The sequence below is a fragment of the Canis lupus genome, chromosome 25, assembly GCF_011100685.1.
Source record: "Canis lupus familiaris isolate Mischka breed German Shepherd chromosome 25, alternate assembly UU_Cfam_GSD_1.0, whole genome shotgun sequence".
NCBI classification, from domain to species: domain Eukaryota; kingdom Metazoa; phylum Chordata; class Mammalia; order Carnivora; family Canidae; genus Canis; species Canis lupus.
This window is the reverse complement of record NC_049246.1, coordinates 30082541-30102514: the sequence shown is the minus strand read 5'-3', so window position 1 is coordinate 30102514 and position 19974 is coordinate 30082541. Positions and strand designations below refer to the sequence as shown.

Here is a 19974-nt window from a genome sequence, read left to right as displayed (position 1 = left end):
TCTTCTCCTCTCACCTCACCCCTGCCTTAGATAGGGTTCACCAGAAAAACAGAACCAATAAGAGAGAGAGAAATTATTTTAAAAATTGGCTCATGTAATTATGGAGGCTGGCAAGTCCATAATCTGCTCAGCTGATGTTCTAGTTTGAGTTGGAAGACCAGAAGCTACTGTAGAACAGTAAGAGATGATGGGTCAGTTCGAAAGTGACCAGGCAGGAGAATTCTCTCTTACATAGGGGAGGGTCAGCCTTTTATTCTATTGTGGTCTTCACTGATCAGATGAGGCCCACCACACTGGGAAGAGCAATGTGCTTTACTCAGTACCAATTTAAATGTTAATTCCATCTATAAACGCCCCTACAGACACATCCAGAATAATGTTTGGCCAAATGTCTGGCCATTCTGTGGTCCAGTCAAGTTGACACATAAAATTAACCATCATAAGTCAACTGGGCATCCATACACATCTCTTTAACTCCTATTTAATTCCCAAATGAAGATCATAACAAGGCTACAATTCTCCCTAATGCTCATGATGCGAGTATCCTGTGTACAACCAAAGCCACACTAACCCCTTCCCCAGAAGAGAAGGTAAAGTCCTTGAGAGCTATTTACTCTTCCCTTTAATATCTCATAATTTAAATACTATGATATAAAGTTAACAATATTAAAACACTGTGATATGAAGTCAATATATTTTATGTTTTGTTACATGATAAGAGGGTAAGAGAGGGAAGAAAGTGAAGATATTTACTGTATATATATTTATATATTTATAACACATCAAGGAGGAAATACTCTTGACAAGTACAGTCCTTATTTTTGTAATGTAACGGGTCACATGGTCATAGCTGGTATGTATAACTACCTTCTTCCACTGCCCATCTGCATTTTCTTTGCCCTTGGCAAGCACCTTAGCTAGTTGTTAGTTATTCTTTACCTAGTAGGGTGATCCAAACCTTCATTCCTGGAGGGCCATTACTAGTCCTTCCTACATTGGATTGGGATGTTGTAGTTTTCCACTGAATTTATTTCAGGGCATGGTAGCACCGAGAGACACCCTGTAGGATCTTCTGAATTTCAGACATGCTCTCCCTAACCTCTATTGTAGAGTAGTGTTTCTTCTTGGTAGTCAGGATCAGTCATCTCAATCAGCACAATAACTTCTTTGCCTATTAATTCAGAGGCATGAGAAGCCCAAAGTGACCAGGCAGCGGTCTTAATTTGCAGTTCAATGGAGTCATTGTTGTATCCCCTGGCAGAAACATTCCTTCCTTTGGAGCTAAGATCTCTAAGCCAGCATAGCATAAGGTTGTGGGAATAAGGAGCAAACATTTTGCTAGTGGGCCGCTAGGGGTGATAGTGGCTGATGTCTTTCCCATCTCCAATCCTTGATCCCAGGACCAGTGAATCCTGGCTATCAGCCGAACAGCACTATACACACTGGACACTGATTCAGGCCACATACAACCATGCAAGATATTGCCACCTAGCTAGCACTGGAACTGAGTTTTCAAAAGGCCATTTCAATCTCTGTAAAGCAAGCTGTTTCAAGATGGGGGGGGACCATGATAACACCAGTGAATTCCGTGATCATGGGCCCATTGTTGCACTTCGTTTGCTGTGAAGTGATTTCCTTGATCATGAGCAATGCTGTGTTGGAAAACCATGGAATACCATGATGATGGATAATGCATTCTCCATGGTATTTTCTGGCTCAAGCATTTCTTGCAAGGCGGGCAAATGTGTATCCAGAGTAAGTTTCTATTCCAGCAAGAACAAAACACTGCTCCTTCCATGACAGAAATGGTCCAGTTAATTAACCTGCTACGAGGTAGCTGGCTTATGACCCTGTGGAATGGTACCATATTGGGGATTTGCTGGTGGTCTCTGTTGTTGGAAGATTAGGCACTGGGCAGTAGCCATAGCTTTGGCCTTGGCGACTGGAAGTCCATGTTGCTGACCCCATGCACAAATTCCATCTCTGCCAGTATGGCCACTTTGTTCATGAGCCCATTGGGCGACGACAGGGGTGGCTGGAGAAGAAGACTGACTGGTATCCTACAGAATAGGTCATGCTATCCACTTGACTATTAGAATCCTCCTCTGCTCAGCTCCCCCTTTGGAGAACATTCATAAGACACAAATATCTTCAAATTTTTTTGCCCTCTTCAGAGAGGACTATTCACACATCTCTTCCCCAAATTTTCTTGTAACCAGTTTTCCAATTGTGTTTCTTATGAGTCCCTGACTATCTAGCCAACCCATTGGCCAGACTCCATGAATCAAGTTATAATCACATGTGTGACCATTCTTCTTCCAAGCAAGCACAACAGCCAGGTACACTGCTGGAAGTTCTGCCCACTGGGAAGATTGTGAGTCACCTCTGTCCTTCAGGGTTGTCCTGAAGAGAGACTGATGTTGCAGCTGTCCACTTTCAAAGTGATTCTTGCATATCCTAGGCCAGAATCTTCTCTTCTTCTGTCAGCTGGTCGGAACTCCCCATAATAGGTGCAGGCTGGGAGAGAGAAGGTAGTATAGTAGGAGTGAGGACCATGGGTATTTGGGCCACTTTATCCTATAACTTACTTATGCCTTCAGGGCCAGCTCAGGCCTGATTACATATACCACTTCCATTTGAGGATGGAATGTGACTCTGTGTGCCCAGCTTTAGAGGTTGGTGGGTCAGAAAGTACCCAGTTTAAGATGGGCAGCTCAGGTCCCATGGTAATTTGGTGGCCAATGGCTAGCATCTAGTCTTTACGTAAGCCCTATAAAAATCCAAGAGCTGTTTCTCAAGAGGAGAGTAGTTAAACACAGGATGGCCTGGCTTTGCTTCAAAATCCCAAGGGTCTATCGTGCAGTTAGCTTATAGGGGCCTGCCAAAGTTCCCAAACAGCATCCCTATCTGCCATTGCCATTTTAAGCATCATTGGATCTGCTAGATCATATGGCCCAAGTGGCAAAGCCACTTACACAGCAGCCTGGATCTGTTGAAGAGGCTTTTCTTGTTCTGGGCACTCAAACCCAGCAACTTTGCAGGTCACTCAGTAAATGGGTCAGAGTAACACAGCCAAGTGAGGAATATATATATGTTGTCTCCAAAATCCAAAGAGGCCCACAAAGTGTGCCTCTTTTTTAATTGTAGGGGCCAAATAAAACAGCTTATTCTTCACCTTAGAACGGGTATCTTAACATGCCCACATCACTGGACTACTAGAAATTTCATTGAGGTAGAAGGGCCTTGAATATTTGTCATATTTATCACCCCCGACACCGCCGACACATAAATGTCTACAAATAGAGAGCTGCTACTTACCTCCTCACTAAATTCAATCCATATAATACCATCAATGTGTGGGCCAGAGTGATATCTGGTGGGAGAGAAAGGAGATCAAGTTCTCTGTGAACTGACGTATGATATAGAGCTGGAGCATTGAGATGCCCTGAGGCAGGGCAGTGAAGGTGTATTGCTGGTCTTGCCAGATTGAAACAACCTCCTGGTAGGCCTTATGAACAGGTGGGGACAAAAAGCATTTGCCAAATCAATAGCTGCATACCTGGGGATGTGTTAATTTTCCCAAGCAATGAAAGTGTATCTGATAGAGCAGCCACTGTTGGAGTCACAACCTGGTTAATCTTACAGAAATCCATTGTCATTCTCCAAGGTCCACCTGTCCTCTGCACAGGCCAGATAGGCAATTTCAAGTTCTTAATGGGGCACTAATCTCTTCAGTCCCTCCAGGAATGCGAGATTGCTTTTGGTTTACTATTTTCATAGGTAGAAGCAGTGCTTCTGGGCCTTCTCCACCATAATTTCCCTTACTCCATACATAGATCAGGGAACCCACATGAGATTCCTCCAGATTTTCAGTATGTCTATTCCAATTACACATTCCAGAACTGGGGAAACAACCCAGGGTGGATTCAGGGATCCACTGGGCCTCCTGTGAGATGGACCTGAGTTAAAACCCTATTGATCACCTGACCTCCATAAGGCCCTACTCTGATTAGAGAACCACAGTGTTGTTTGGGTCTCCAGAATCAGTGCCCATTCAGAGCCAGTGTCTAGTAGTCCCTCAAAGGGCTGATTATTTCCTTTTTCCCCATAGGTCCCTTTAGGGAAGGCTGGAGAAATTAGCAGTATAAATATTTGGTAGTATCCTGGGGTCCTTCCTCATGGGTACCCAGCTTCCCCTTCATTTAAGGGAGTCTGGGTTTGTAAATTGGCTCAAGTCTGAGAAATGATTGAGGAGCCATGACTGCTTTTATAATTCTAGACTTTTGTTCACTTGACCTAGAACTTCTCTGCTTATACAGAGCAAGTAAGAATTTGTTAGGCTTCCTACCTATTTCACTTCCAGGCACATCATGACCACATAGCTAACACCACAGGTCTGTGCATGTCAGCCTATTCCGATCACTGCATTGACCCTGCTGTCCATTATGGTATCCATGCTGTCCTTGCCTTAGGCAGTTGAATGCCACCTTTGGGTATCCACCACCCCAGGATCCAATTACTCTCACTGTGGTTGGGTTTCCCAGTTCAGTGACTGTGGTTCCCCCTGTAAGGTCTGGCCTACAAAGAATGATCACAGAACTCTTCAAGGATTCAAAGACTCTGTTCACAGATTTATTTCTCACAGTCATGGTAAGAGGCATGTCTTCTGGACCTTCCCAAGGTGGGTGAGTGGGTCTCAGATGACAAACACACTCCAACATCCCACCTTCCCTGTTTTTGAGTCCCTTTCTTACATGAAATCAAGGACAGCCAGAATTTCATACTCATTCACTGTAGGTCAAACTTGGGCCTATGTTTTAGCCAACCCACCAAACAAACTACTAACAAACTGTTAGACCCTTTCTAACTCCCCAAGATGTAACATTAAATAGAAAGATCTGCTTAGTTAGCCCATAGAAATAAATTCTGTCTAATGCAATTTTAATGTTTCTTCCACCATTATCCCACATCTTTTGTATCCATTATCACAAATACTTCCCAGATTGCTATCTGTATGAATTAGAAAAAACTCAGGTAGTTCTTTTGGAGTATAGGGCACCTCCTCATAGGTCATACTTTGTACCTCACCTTTAGGGTCCTGCTGAGAACTGAGTCTAGTTATATGTCTAGAAGCAAAGAGGAGTGGTGGGGCTGGATCCTCAGGGGAATCAGCATTGTCTTGCTTGGCAGTGCCTTAGAGGAGGCCACTGCCCTCTTCTCAGGCAATGCAAGCTTCAGACAGGAGTTGAGAGGCCCCCTTTTTATAAGATTTATTTATTTATTGTTTTAGAGAGAGAGTGAGAGAGCAAGTGTGGGGTAGGGAGGGGCAGAGGGAGAGGAGAGAGAGAATCTCAGACTCCTCCCTGAATGTGGAGCCTGATACAGAGCTTGATCTCACCACCCTGAGATCAAGACTTGAGCTGAAATCAAGAGTCAGATGCCTAACTGACTGAGCCACCCAGGTGCCCCAAGGAGGCAATTCTGCTGGGGGTGGAGAAACAGCTTCCACTGTCAAAGATAACTCATCAGAATTTAGGGGTCCATCAAGATCTTCCCGCATATCCCCATTCCAACTTACAGGATCCCATTCCTTCCCAGTCAACACCTTTACTTTAATAGTAGATACCCTGGAAAGCTGGAAATTCAGTCTGCATTGCAATTCAGCCAGTCACAGGTTGAGGTTGTAAGTTAGATATTCAGCAGTCTTATCCCTATGGCTGCAGGAGATATGAGCAAAATTAGAAGCTTGCAGTTCATTTATGTGACACTTGAGCTGGGAATTTGAATCACCAAGCTCAACTTTTTCTTTCCCCACTTTGTCCAGTAACATTAGGAGCAACCAATCTCATTATACTTGTTATTCTGACAAAAAAAAATGTTCGAAAGTATCATACACATGGTCACCCAGATCCTTGCCTCTCATGAGTGGTTGATGAGAAGTCCCCAGTACGTTCCATATCTCTATTGTCAGTCAGATCATGCCTTGGACTCTTAGGCTCTTTTTACTACTAGAAATAAAGTCATTAGCATCTTTAAATCTTAGATCAGAGAGTCAACTGCAGAAACCCTAGATCAACTTAGAAAATTCATCTTTAAAATTCTGTTCCTTTAGAATCATTCTTGGTACCAAAATTTATATTAATTCAGGGTTCTCCAGAGAACAGAACCAACAAACAGTATATATATCTTGTGTCCATTAGGATCTCTGAAAAGAGAGATTGATTGATTTACTATAACAAATTGAAGGAGTTGGCTCAAACATTATAGAAGCCAGTAAAGCCCAAGATCTGCAGGGTGAGTCAGCAAGCAGGAGAGCCAATGTTTATTTCGTCTGAGTCCAAAAGTCTGAGACCTGAGGAAGCTGATGCTGTAGTTGCAGTCTGAAGGCTGGCAGGCTCAAGATCCAGGAAGAACCAATATTTCAGTTCAAACCCAAAGGTAGGTAAGAGCTGACGTACCAGTTTGAAGCAGTCAGGCAGGAGGACTTCCCTTTTAGCCTTTTTATTCTATTAAGGCCTTCGATCGAATGAGGCCCAACCGCATTGGGGATTTATTCAGTCTACTGATTCAAATATTAAGTTCATCCAAAAAACCCTCATAGGCATACCCTGAATAATGTTTGACCAAATATCTGGGCATCCCATGGCCCAGTCAAGTTGACACATGAAATTAATCATCAGACTTGAGAAAGAAAGAGGAATAAGTCAGACATAGCAGGGTCAGCAGGGATGAGCAGAAGAGTTCTAGGTGGAGGGAGCAATACATACCAAGATCCTGGGGAAAGCATATGGCATACACATTATCTCCTTTCATTCCCAGGAGCCCTGAAATTGTGAACCCAAAAAGCCTACAGTTGAAGTACTGGATATTACATGGAGGTCTAGCCAAGCTCACACAGGTATCAAGAATGGACACAGGATTCAGATTTGAGGAAGTTCAGATCCAAAGTTGCAAGCTGCCTTGAATGGCCTTCTCCAAGGACATAAAACCCTGTCCCTCTAAAAGCATCTGAGCAAATGCAACGTGCTCCTTGGTGACAGTGCAGGCTGCTCGGTGTAGTTGCTGTGGTCTAGTCCTGTCTACTAGCCATCAATTTCCCCAGCAAGAGGCTGGCCTCCTCTTCCCTTTGGGGTACCTCCATCCCCAGCTTACCCCTAGATTCCATATCAAAGGTGGGTTCCCTTGCCCACTCCTTCAATTTACTTGAAATGCTCTATGGCTTCTGCTTATGAGAACTTCATTACAAAATAAGCCCTGTATTAGCTGCTCAGGTTGCTGTTACAAAGTACCAAAGACCAGGAGGCTTAAAGAACAGAAATGTACTGTCTCACAGCTCTGGAGGCCAGAAGTCTGAGATTGAAGTGTCAGCAGGGTTGATTCCTTCTGAGGGCTCTGAGGCTCTGTTCCAAGCCTTGGTTTATAGATGGCTCTGGCTTCTCCTTGTCTCTTCATCTCCTCTTTGTGCGTGTCTGTCTCTGTATCTAGTTTCCCCTTTTCATAAGGACACCAGTCATATCAGATTCGGGGTTACCTAGTGGCCACATTTGAAATTGATTCTATGAAGATCCTGTCCCCAAGGAAGGTCATATTCCAAGGTATTAGGGGTTAGGACTTCAGAATATGAATTTTGAGGGGACACGATTCAATCCCTAACAAATACTATTACTTTTTCATCCTACTCCTTCACAGCAGTATTCCCAACAGTTTTTCTCTTGGAAAATAGTCCAAAAGACTCCTAATCAGGATTCCTTTATACTAGGAATCTGGACGGCTACACTCAGGCTCCCTGGGCCCTTCCCAAGGAAACGTAGGTCTTTGTGGGAAGAATATTCAACCTGAAAATATAACCAGTCTTGGCTCTAGATAATATAATTAGTTAGCCACCGAGATCTGGCAGTTCCAGAATTTATGCTTCACATTTGAGGGGCCAAACATCTGGGCCTACTAACCTAGGGAGCTCTAAGGTGGAAGGAAGGAGGACCCCACAACCCCAGACAGCTCTGTTCTCTCTGCAGAACACAGACTTGGAACCAACCTCTCTGATTCTCTATTTTGCTTTAACCATTTAATCTCAAACCTATATTGCCTTTATTTTATATCATTGAGCATTTCTACTGCCACTAGGGTTAATTTTTTTTTTTTACTTAATCTAAATTGATGGTGTTGGGTGGGGGTAGGTCTTGTTTACCTGTTGTCCTATTTTTGCAACAAACCCAGGTACCAAGTGTTTCTTGGGTAACTGAAGCCTCCCCACAGTATTTCACCTAAAATATGTATCTCTAGGATACATGCTCTAGGATGCATTTTTCCAGCAAAGACATTACTAGGTAGTTCTCACAGTTCATTCTCTGGTAATTTTGTATTTTTGTGGCATTGAGCCTAAGAACAAATGAAATATAAAGCTTTCCCAATGACAAAGCCCATTCATGCACTTTATTTCATTTCAGCTACACAACTACCTTAGCATAGTAGACAAGGCAGTTGGTGTCTTTATTTTACAGAAGGGTGACCTGAGACTGGGGAAGGTTAAGCCATGAACTCAAGGTCACACTATGATTTTAAATTCTGACCCCTTGTTGTGCCTCTAAGATGCACACATCCAGAGCATGAGTTTGCAGATACCAAAAAGGACTTCCACTCAGGTCCTGCCTAGGTGTAGGGTATGGGGCAGAATGGAAAAGGGAGACATGATATTCAAAGTCTTGGAGGGGAACCTCATTCTAAAAGCCTACAGGAGTCATGGGAATTTATATTTGTCAGTGTGGAAGATGTTGACTGAGGGCTGGACTCTTAAACTACATGGGAAAGAAGTCTGACTTCTAATTTGCTCTGATTCTTTAGGCAGAATCTTTTAATCTTCTTAAGCCTCCATTTTTTATTTTTGTTCTTTATCTGAAAGTGGAAGGATAAGACCAGCTGTTCTTTGAGAACTCCTTCAGCTCCATTTGCTCAACAGAAAGCCTGGGATACTTCCATAGTGTTTGTGCCTCTCATAGGATAGTTCTCTTCCTACTCTGTAGGATGATTTCTGTGTGTATGATAGACAGTGTCTATGCTAAGAATGTTACTTGAGAATTGGAGACAGGAAACCATCATTGCTTATTAGCCACGTGACCTTGGACAAGGCTCTTGGCTACTTTCAATTCATTTTCCTCATCCACAAATAGGAATATTAATACCTACCTTGCTTGTATCCCATATCATTGTCAATAATGGGTATGAACAATGGACAAAGAAGCTGAGAAGCCAGAGAGAAGTTTTTGCAAAATGTAAAAGGGTGTCCTAATTTCAGGGGTGATTCCAAATCTAATTTGCTTGATGATGGGCTCCTTGTCTCACTCACCAAGTACCCAGCAGAGTGCCTGCCCTTGGAAGGCACTCAGGAAACATTTGCTCAGTGAATGCATAATGAAAGCATAAACAAAGCTAGAGACTGAGGGTGGGCAAGAAAGGTGACACTTGCCCTATTTCTTTTTTCTCTTTGAAAGAGACAGGCCACGTGCTTGAGGAGGGAAGGGCAGAGGGAGAGAGAGAATCTTAAGCAGGCTCCAAGCCCAGTACAGAGCCCCACGTGGGGCTCGATCTCACCACTCTAAGATCATGAGCTGGATGCCTAACCAACTGAGCCACCCGGGTGCCCTAACACTTGGCCTATTTTTGACGCCCTTGTACTTACAGTACATGGTCCTGGAGGACTGTTTACTAGGGCGCTGCCACCTTGTCATTCTTGAACTCCAATTCTTGTCTCTCCAGCACCGCTGAATGAAGCTGAGTGCTCTGTTCGACTTCTCTGCCCTGTGTCCTTACAGCAAACACACGCACAGTCTCCTTCCTCCTGAATCTTGGCAGCCCTGCACTCCAGCCCCAGCGAAGCTGCCGAAAGTCTGCCCCACTTCCCAGCCTGACAGCTGCAGCCTTCTCTCTGGCTTCCCAGCTTCTCTGCCCAAACTAATCACTAATCGACAGATCCCTTGAGAAGAAAAGTGGCAAAGAATGCCAGGCTTTAAGGAGTCTCCCTTCTCCCTGTGATTTTGGTTGATTCCGGCCTTTGATCTCTCTTCAAAGCCATCAGAAGGATGTCTTGCCTACTTTATCTGATGATTCCGATTGTTCTCAGTGGGAAGTTTGGTCGCTGGGGTCTAGCACGTCACGGAAGTAGAAGTCCATTGTCATTTTTCCCCAGGTTCCTCAGGCAACAACAGCCGGTATCGGTATCGACAGTCCCTGACCCAGGCCAACATATTCACTGAATAGAGTAACCCTGAGGTGCCAGGAAGGACAAAGACTTCCCCAGCCATCCGGTTTGTGAATACCAGAGCTGAGACCCAAACCCGGGTCCCCCCACCCCTTTGGCCAGGCTAGCGTACCTTCCATGGCACCAGTCTTCTGAGAGGCGCCCCTTCTGTTTCTATTTCTTTCCATCCTTGCCAGCTGGCCTGCTGCTTTGGTTCGTGAGCAGACCATGGGCCCCTCCTGCCCACGCACCACCCCACCCCTGGGTGGGCAGTGTTGGGTGCTGACAGACTTGGTGCTTCTGCTCACATACACCCCTCCACTACCTCCTCCCATTCCCTGTGCACACCAGGGGGAGACCACCTACTTGTCCCAGACATGCAGTCAGTTGTGGCTCTACCCTAATGGGCCAGGATGGCCTAATTATAGTCTCTGGCTTCCTGAGTAATTATGGGCCTCCCCAGAACTGCAGGGTACTCCGTGCCTCTCCCCCAACTCAGCCATCGCTGCTCAGTGTCCCCCCACAGCCCAGAGCACGATTCAGCCCTCCCCTCCTTCGTCCTTAGCCCTACCGATACCAAGATCTGATTATGGGCTGTGTCAGGGGCACCCTGTCCCGCAGAGTGCCTGGGTCAGCCTCTGTCCACATTCCTGGCTCCAAAGCTAACCACTAAACTACGGTTGTTTACTTCCTCCCAGGCTAGACCCAGGTCCCGCCGGCCCTCCCCTCCGACAGCATGATTCATGGCCAGACCAGGAGGGACCTGCAGAGGCTCAGCTCACCTTCGGGTTCCCCTTCCCCACTCCGTGTGGACCCTCCCTCTCCTCTGGGCAGCACTAGGCAGGAGGCCCTGGCCGTCAGAGGCCAAGAGGGGCTGGAGGTGGGGGGAAAGGAGCCCAGAGCCCTGGCCACAGTGTGATGAGGACCAGAAGAAGCAGGGTAAGGGGAAGGAGCCTGGGTTTCTGAGCTTCAGGCCTGGCTTTGAATCTGGTCTCTCCCCCTTACAGTTAGTTGATGATCTTGGGCAAGCTGCCACCCTCTGCACCACCGTTCCTCCTCTGTAGAATGGGCCAACAATCTCCGTGTGTGGCGTTGACATGGGAGAGACTCAGTAGACACCTGTTCCCTGCTTTCATTGCCCTATCCTTCTCCAAGAGGAGGCAGGTCACAGAGCAGTCAGAGAGGGAGCCCGGGGCTGGATGGCACAGGTATGCCACCACGGGGCAGGCTCCAACCACCGGCCCCTGATGTGGGCTGTGAGGGAGGCCTTGTTAGTAGCCCCAGAGGAGGCCACACCCCGCCCCCAGTGTCCTCAAGGTGACTGTCTAGGACCTCCCTCTGTGTTCTCAGAGATGTGGTGGGTGGTGGCAGCCAGAACTGGGGGTACAGAGAGGGAGGTCTCTCTTTTCCTCTGAAGTCCTCCTTCCACTCATGCTGGAGGCTGCTGCCTCCTGGGGCAATGAGGTGGGCAGTGTGACCCAGGCTTCTGTATGCACCTTTCCCCGGGCATGTGGGCGCCCAGCCTTACCCATCCAGGGAAGCCGCCAAGAGCTTCCCCAGGAAGAGGCACCTGCAAGGACTGGAGGGGGGCACAGAAGAGAGGGCCTTTACCCCCTGCCTTCTCTCCCTTGCTACCGGCATAGAGGCCCTTAGCAGTCCTCGCAGTCAGCTGCTGCACCCGGTGGGCAAGAGAGGGGTGGGCACCTGATGAAGACAGTGGCACGGGAGAGAGTGAGGGGGCCCTGCTGGACCTGGGGGCTGCTCAGAGCAGGGTCACCTTGTCAAGATGAGATGAGACTTCTCATGCTTTTCCTGAGTCGAGGTTGGAGATGGGGACGGTGGACACATCCGTGCAGGGAACAAGAGTGGAAGCTGCGGAAGTAAGTGTAAGGAGAGAGCTGGAGAACCGGGCAGAGGGTGAGCCCAAGGAAGCAGGCCGAGGAGGCAGGAGGAGAGGGGTAGCGAAGCGACAGGGGCCCTTCGGAACTGTCAAGTGCAACTCTCCATTTCATGAATGAGACATGAGCTCCAGCGTGGGCAGGAGCCCAGCCAGCACTGCTCCAGGGCCCTCTGACGCCCAGGCACCCAGCAAGCCTCCAGGGGCCTCTCCACCTCTGAATGGCTCTGCTTTTCCAACCTCAGCTGGCTCGGGCGCCAAGGCCAGAGCTGGGGTGAAGACCGGTGCCGTGGCTTTGCCAGCTCCCGGCAAGTCCTGCCAGGCCCTGTACCAGGTGGTTCTGGCTGCCTCGCTGCGGGGTGGGGTGAGGGGCTGGGGGAGGCCCTCTGAGGACCGAAGAGCGGATCCTGCCTCCCGGCTGCTCCCAGGCCAGGTCCCCTCCGCAGCCAGCCAGCCCGGTGACGGAATCCAGCCTGTGCAGCTGGCAGGCCATGTGAACCCAGCCCACACAGGGCCGCAGCCCCCCGTGTGGGGGAAGTGGGCAGGGGCAGGCGGGGGCAGGGGATGGCTGGAAGGTTTTTATTGGCCCTCAGGGGGGCTGACTCTGTCTGGGCTCCAGTTCCCAGTTTAGATCCCAGTTTCGATCTTAAGAGGCTGGTATTCACCGACACTGTTCCATAGAAACACCGGGAGGCAGACACAGGGAGCAGCAGGGGTGGGGAGCGCTGAGGGGGTGGGGAGGGTGGGCAGCAGGGAGCACCAGCCAGGATTAAGAGCAGTGGCATCTTCGTTAGCTGGGGAGGAGGCCCTGACGCCGCAGACCTGGGTCACGGCCACTGGCAGGGCTCCCAGCTCCCAGCTGCAGGCTCCCTCCTCCCCGAGAGGCCTACCTGGGTTCTGGTTTCCGCTCAGGGGCCCCTGAGGATACTGCTTCACCTCCCTGGGCTTTCGTCGCCTCCTCCGTGAAATGTAGGAGTTGGACTGGCCCCCACCTCGCTCGAAAATGCTGCAAGTCTTTCACAAGAGGAATGATGTAGCCACAGAATTCTCAGGGAGAGCTGAGTATGGGCATTAGAATTCATCCCTCAGGCCAGCCCTCGGCCTGCTGCTCCCACCACCCCTACCCAGTGTCCTTTGCAGAGACCACTAAAGAAAGCCAGGTATTCGCTGGGCCTTTGCTGCATGATCCTCACGAGGCCGGGGGGTCCTCTTTGCTCCATGCTCCGGGCATTCAGGGATGCCTTGGGCAGAGTGATGGCCACACTCTGCTTTGTATCCTCAGAGTTGGCACAGTTCGGGAGGTGGTGACCCTGAGACTTACATAGTGAGAAGGGTGTTACGGTCATCTGGCTTGGGAGCTGACCTGGGCTCTTTAGGGACAGACCACATCTTCATCTCAGCATCTGCCCCAGGCACTAGGCCAGAGCCCGGTGGGAGCAGGGGGGTCCACAGCTGTTGGTGAGCTTTCCCTGCCATGTGCCAGGCTCCCTGCCCAGGGCAGGGGATGTGAGCTGTGGTCCTTACTCTCTTCCGGGGTTCCACAGTCTATCAGGGTTCACCAGATAGGCACCACAGGTTTGCTTTCACTGTACCATGGCTTTTTTTTTCTACATGTCACCTGAAAGATTCAGCAAGTAGTAGCCGCAGAAGCTTAGAGAATAGGTGGGGGTAGTCAGGGTGGGCCTCCTGGAGGAGCTGTCCTTTCTCTGGGCTGTTGTGCCCCATGCACTAATCCTGGGAGGGGTCTGCTTCTCGTGCCTCACTTTTTTGGTGTTCTGACCTATGTCACCTGACTCCATCTCCTGTCCCAGATGCCTGACTGTCAGGGGCAGAGCCTGGGGTTGAGACATCAGTGGGGAAGGGGGTTGTATCAAAGACCATGAGGGGTGCCTGGGTGGCTCAGTGGTTTAGCATTTGCCTTTGGCTCAGGTCATGATCCCAGGGTCCTGGGATCGAGTCCTGTATCGGGCTCCTACTTCTCCCTCTGCCTATGTCTCTGCCTCTCTCTGTGTCTCTCATGAATAAATAAATAAAATCTTTAAAAAATCACGAGGAGGTGTAGAAGGCCAGGCGGCCTCCAGACCTGGACAGACAGTCCCGGGACACTCTTGGCCTTTTCCCAGAGCTGTCTAGTTCTCTTAGTTCCCAAACTGAGCCCTGAGGTCAGAACGATGAATTCCCACTGCACACCAGGCCTCATGCCAGACACTTCTATGCCTTGTCTCTGAATCCCCGCTAGCCTGCCGGTGAGTCTTCTCATCCCCATGTCACAGGGGGTACAGCTGACTTAGAGTCACTTAATCAGCCCGAGCTTCCAGAGACTGCAGTTGGCAGATCTGGCATTGGTGTCTGGCTGACCCTTGGGCCTGTCCCATTGGCCTGTGTTGCCACACCTACTCCGTGGGCAAGCCTCATGAGACCCGTCCCCTCGTGGACTGACTTCTTCCCTCTCTTCTTTGGCCCTAGGTGCTCCTGGCCCTCCAGGACCAAGAGGACTCAAAGGAGACTTGGGCGTGAAAGGGCCCGTTGGCAGCAGAGGACCAAAAGGAGACCCAGGCAGCTTGGGCCCCCCAGGCCCCCAGGGTCCTCAGGGGCAACCTGGAGACCCAGGACCTGTGGGAGAAAGGGGGCCGGTTGGCCTTCGAGGTTTCCCAGGTCTCAAGGGATCAAAGGGCAGCTATGGAAGTGGAGGCGCAAGAGGACAGCCAGGCCCTAAGGGAGACGTGGGGCCCCCAGGGCCAGAGGGGCCCCCAGGGTCTCCAGGGCCCCCAGGGCCTCAGGGAAAACCAGGGATTGCTGGGAAGACAGGGTCACCGGGCCAGCGGGGGCCTGTGGGGCTGAAGGGTGAACCAGGGATTCAGGGGCCCCCTGGACTCCCAGGGCCCCCAGGCCCACCAGGAAGCCAGAGTCACTACTAAGGGCCCCAGTCCCAGACACTGCTACACAGAATGCTGGGAAGGGCCTTGGGGCAGAGCCGGCCACCCAGAGAGCCACACCTACAGACACTTGTGGCCCTTTGATCCCAAGGGGCTGCCTCCCGGCCTGCCCATGCACCTCCGGGCCCCCCAGTACTGACTGTACCATAGAAAGCAGCCCCTCACACACACACGCACACGTACACACATTGCCCTGCTGGCCAGGGGGGCCAGCCGGGTTTCTCTGGCTGGGCAGGAAGAGACCCCCGTCTCCTGTGACTGAGCCTGCCAGGGAGGTGGCTACCTTGGGAGGAAGGTCTTGAGTCTGTTTCTGAATTGCTGACCAACTCTGCTTTGCAGCATCTTCAGAACCAACCTAGCCAGAAGTTGCCTTTGGTCAAAAAGACCCAGGAAAACCCGCAGGGGATGTGGTTCGAACTCTAGGGACAAGGTGGCATGTGACCACCCAAACACTCTCGTCACGACCATGGGAAGAGTCCCAGGAGCTGCCCCTGCCTCACGCGGACAGAGTGACTCCATGTGTGCCACCATTCTCAGGCTCTGGGCCCGGTGCTCCCAGGAGCTCAGCAATTTTTTTCACGTCTTCAAAAAATTCCTCACTTCTTCATCCTGGCCACCTTCTCTCAGGAGCATCCAGGAGGAAATGCAAGAAGGAGTCTCGTCTGCACAGGAAGGCTATCTAGGCCCCAGAACATTCTCCCAGAGTGGTGCCCAGCAGCTGGGACACTGGTGGAAGGGAGGCAGAGGCAAGTGTGAAGAGGCCGCGGTCACTGGGCCACAAGGGCCACCGGGAAGTTCCCCCAGCGAGGTGAAGGCCGCCCACAGGCTCAACTGGTTCCAAAGATTCCGACCACCCAGGGCTGGGGGCCTGGAGCCGCCTCCTCCCTGGCCCCCTCCTCCTTCCCAAAGCCTTAATGCCAGCTCCTCCTTCTAACAGGTGTGCAACTGGTTTGCACTCCCACCTGTCCTCCCCCTCCCCCGCCACCACTGCCATGTAATTCTGTTGACATGATATCATGCGACATAGTAGTAATGACTCAGTAAAGAGCTATTTCCAGGAGGGAGGTGTCTTCTGGTCCTTTTGGCCCAGCCAGGGGCATAGCTTAGCCTTTTGGGGTTCTGCTCGCCTGGCCTTTGACGGGGAACCAGTGGACGAGGGGTCCCCTGGATACTCACTGTGGAGTTTGGGGCTAACCCTCTGGCCCTCGATCTAGAAACACTGAGCCCTGCCAGGAACTCACAGTGGTCTTGTCAGGGCCAGGGACCAAGAGCAGGAGAGGGAATTCCCCTTCAGGAGCAGGAGCCCGGGGAGAAACAAGGTGAGCTTTCTTATTGTTGCAGCAGGATAAAACGGGTCCCGGACACCTGAGGGGTCCCTTCCCGAGGCTGCCTCTAAGACGAGCAGATAAAAGGGAAAAGGAGGAAGAGACCAGGCTAGATCCTCCCCCACAAGGCCTGGCTCTCCAGGATCCAGCAGAGGACAGCTGGGGACCCCCCTCCGTGAATCAGCCAAGCCCGCCCCAGGAAGCTGGAGTGTGTGAGGGGGCTCTGTCCTCGGGGGCTGGCTTCTACAGCCACTCGGGCTGTTATAACAGAATACCACAGATCGATGACTCATGAACAACAGAAATTTATCTCTCATGGTTCCGGAGGCTGGAAGTCCATGATCAAGGTGCCAGCAGATTTAGGGTCTGGCAGAGACCACCTCCTGGTTTGTAGATGGCCATACTCTCACTGTGCCCTCACATGGCAGGAAGGGGGGGGTGTCACTTTTATAAAGTCACAAATCCCATCCATGAGGGCTCCATCCTGAAGAACTAAACACCTTCCAAAGGCTGCCACCTCCTAATTATCGTCGCACTGGGGGTTAAGAATTTCAACATAGAAGTTTGGGGGAGACACAAATATTCAGTCTATGGTAGCATAGTATGTTATTTGCTAGCAAAACATGGCCTGGTTCAAGTCCTATGCCCTGTTTTGCTTCTGTATTTTGTATTTTTGTATTTTGTACTTTCTCCCTAGAAACAAAACCAATAGACTGTACAGTAGTCCCCCATTATCTGTGAAGGATATGTTCCAAGACCCTCAGTGGATGCCTGAAACCACAGATAGTACTAAACCTTATATAGATTATGCTCCCCCCCCCAAATATACATACCTATGATAAAGTTTAATTTATAACTTAGGCACAGTTAAGAGGTTAACAACAGCAATAATAAATAGAACAATTATAACAATATACTGTAATAAAAGTTGTATGAACGTGGTCTCTTTTTCTTTCTCTCAAAGTATCTTATTGCCCTGTACTCACCCTTCTTCTCGCAAGGATGTGAGATGATAAAATGCCTATGTGATGGGAGGAAGTGAGGTGAATGACGTAGGCGCTGTGACATAGGTGTTGAGCTACTATTGACCTTCCGCCTCTAGGTCAGAAGGAGGATCATCAGCTTCTGGACTGCGTTGACAGTGGTAATTATAACGTGGGAAGCAAAGTGCATATAAGGGCAGACAACTGTACACTTGTGTGTGTGTGCGTGTGTGTATATATATTAGGGCGTGGGGGAGTGGGTGGGCAGAGACAAATCCAGAATGAGAAGTCCCATGATCTGCTGTCTGCAAACTGTAGATGCAGGAGAATCAATGGTGTAGTTCTAGTCTGAGTCCAAAGACCTGGGAACCAGGAGAGACCGTAGTGTAGGTTCCAGTGCAAGGCAGGAGAAGACCAATGTTCTAGCTCACACGGTCAGGTAGAGAGAGAATTCTCTTCACCTTTTTGTTCTACTCTCTCGCCCTCAACAGATGGGTTGATACCTACTTGCTTTAGTGAAGGTGCTCTTCTTAATTCAATCTACCAATTCAAATGCTAATCTCTTCTGGAAACATCCTCACAGACACACCCATAGAAGTAGTGGTTAGCACAGAGGCCTTGTGCTGTGGGTCTCACCTCTAGGAGGGGAGGATGGCACATAGGGCACGGTGATAGCTCTCCCTCTCCTGCAGTGTGTGAGGTGGGCCAAGGGTGGGAGAAGAAGGAGTCCCCGGGAGCAAGTGTGGCAGGTGAGGCTGAGTAGGCCATGGAAGGTGTCACCCAGGCGGTGGCACGGAGATGGTGGGCCTTGAGGGAGGCAGCAAGGATGATCCAGTGGTGTCATTTTACAGCCTGGGTCCCCAAGAACACCTCTGGAAATTCAAGCTAATCACTGTCCAGGGTGGGGTTGACGGCATGGCTGGCAGGGCCGTGTTGAGACACACCAACATGAGCCAAGAGCCCAGAGAGCTGGGCTTGGCAAGCAGGAGCTGGAGGAGCCCAAGCTGGAGGGCAAGCCAGTGTCCTGGAGTTAAAATCCAGAAAAGTTAGATCTGCGATCAATTCCAAGGGATGAGTTGGGGTCCAGAATGAGAGACAAGGCTGCAGGGATCAAAAACTGAGCGATTTGAGAGCATAAAAGCAAACACGTAAGAAAAGCTCATGTGTCCTGGACAGTTGGCACCAGCATCCCTGGCTCTGTGGTTTGGAGGGGGGTCAGCTTGATCCACAGGCAAGGGTGAGGTAGTCACCTGGAGCCCACCTGTGCAGTCACACAGCCCTCCACACACACACACCCAGGTTGACACCTCCACTTTCCCTGGTCCCAGAAGTCCTCTCAAGGAAGTAAAAGAGGGGGGATTTAAGATGTGGGCACAGCAGGCAATATCAGCACTACAGACGCTTAAGACCAGCTACCCATGGGAAGCTGCCAGCATCCCAGTCTCCTGTCTTCACTGCAGAGGATGATGGTCTCTCAGTGGCCACTGATTTCTCTTCTCGGCTCCCCTCTGTCTCCTTTCTCCTGACCAGCATCTTCTATTTGTGTAAGGCACAGCTTAACAGGGCTACTGCTTTCCACCCAAAGACTAGTCTTCAGTTTCTAATCCCCAGCCCTAGGAGAGTCATCAAATTGCTAACCCTGGCGCTTAGTCCAAGGTCTACCCCAATCCCATGGGCTAGGACCACACAGGGAGGGGGTCATGTGGTAAAATTAGAGGCATAAGAGCAAGACTGACTGAGTGAAGCTGGCCATGAACACTGCAGTTGACAGTAAAGGAATAAGAGAATTACAACGACAATAATAAAAGTAGACACGGGTGGGGGACTTACTGTGCAACAGAATCCCACTCGAAGGGCTTTGCATGTAATAACACATCTAAACCTCACTACAGTTTATAATGTAGCTCTTCTGTCCATGTGTACTATCATCATTCCCTCTTTACAGGTGGGAAAACTGAGGTTTAGAGAGATTAACTTCCCAAAGTCATATAGATGATGAGTTTTTAGGTGTACTTATATTGAAACTCAGCGTTGGGACACCTGGGTGGCTCAGTGGTTGAGCGTCTGCCTTTGGCTCAGGGTGTGATCCTGGGATCCTGGGATTGAGTCCCGCATCAGGCTCGCCACAGGGAGCCTGCTTCTCCCTCTGCCTATGTCTCTGTGTCTCTCATGAATAAATAAATAAAATCTTAAAAAAAAAAAAGAAAGAAAAAGAAACTCAGCCTTGGGCAAGTTACCCTCTCTGTGCTTCTGTTCCCTTCCCTGTAAAATGGGAGTTATAATTGCACCTACCTCCTGACCTCCTGAGGTCATTGAGTGGGTTAAGTAAAAGGATACTGTAAAAGAACAAAAAACAAAAAACAAAAATACAGCTGACTGAATTTGAAGATCTAATTGGCTTAATTAAATGATTCATGAAACCAGCAGCATCCCCTCTAGTAAATAGGGAAGCACTCGGAGGAGTCGTACAAAATGGAAAGTTTTGTAGGAAGGAGGGTGAGGCAAAAAAATTATAAGCAAAAGAAAAGGAAGGATTATTTCAGGCAAAATCCCCTTCCCATGCTGGGAAGGGTAGGGGGTGGGGGTTATTATGCAGATG

General features: G+C 49.5%; 1 protein-coding gene and 1 long non-coding RNA gene across 4 annotated transcripts in view; one reads left to right on the top strand and one right to left on the bottom strand.

The window, feature by feature from the left end:
- The window catches only part of SCARA3 (scavenger receptor class A member 3), a 49346-nt gene extending 32010 nt beyond the window's left edge, over window positions 1–17336 (top strand). For both annotated transcript variants that reach the window (XM_038573746.1, XM_038573747.1), the window contains exon 6: window positions 14598–17336. In XM_038573746.1, coding sequence (XP_038429674.1) covers window positions 14598–15049 — 452 coding nt within the window. In that variant the 3' untranslated portion in view covers window positions 15050–17336. The remainder of the gene's footprint in view (window positions 1–14597) is intronic.
- Window positions 678–12026, bottom strand: LOC106557781. 2 transcript variants are annotated; one of them, XR_005378637.1, is made up of 2 exons: window positions 9677–12026; window positions 678–2517 (listed from the first exon to the last, which is right to left on the bottom strand). It is a non-coding gene; the product is annotated as an uncharacterized LOC106557781 (long non-coding RNA). The 2 variants fall into 2 exon arrangements; XR_005378636.1 differs by lacking the exon at window positions 9677–12026 and adding an exon at window positions 3319–3437.
- Window positions 17337–19974: the final 2638 nt, after the last annotated feature.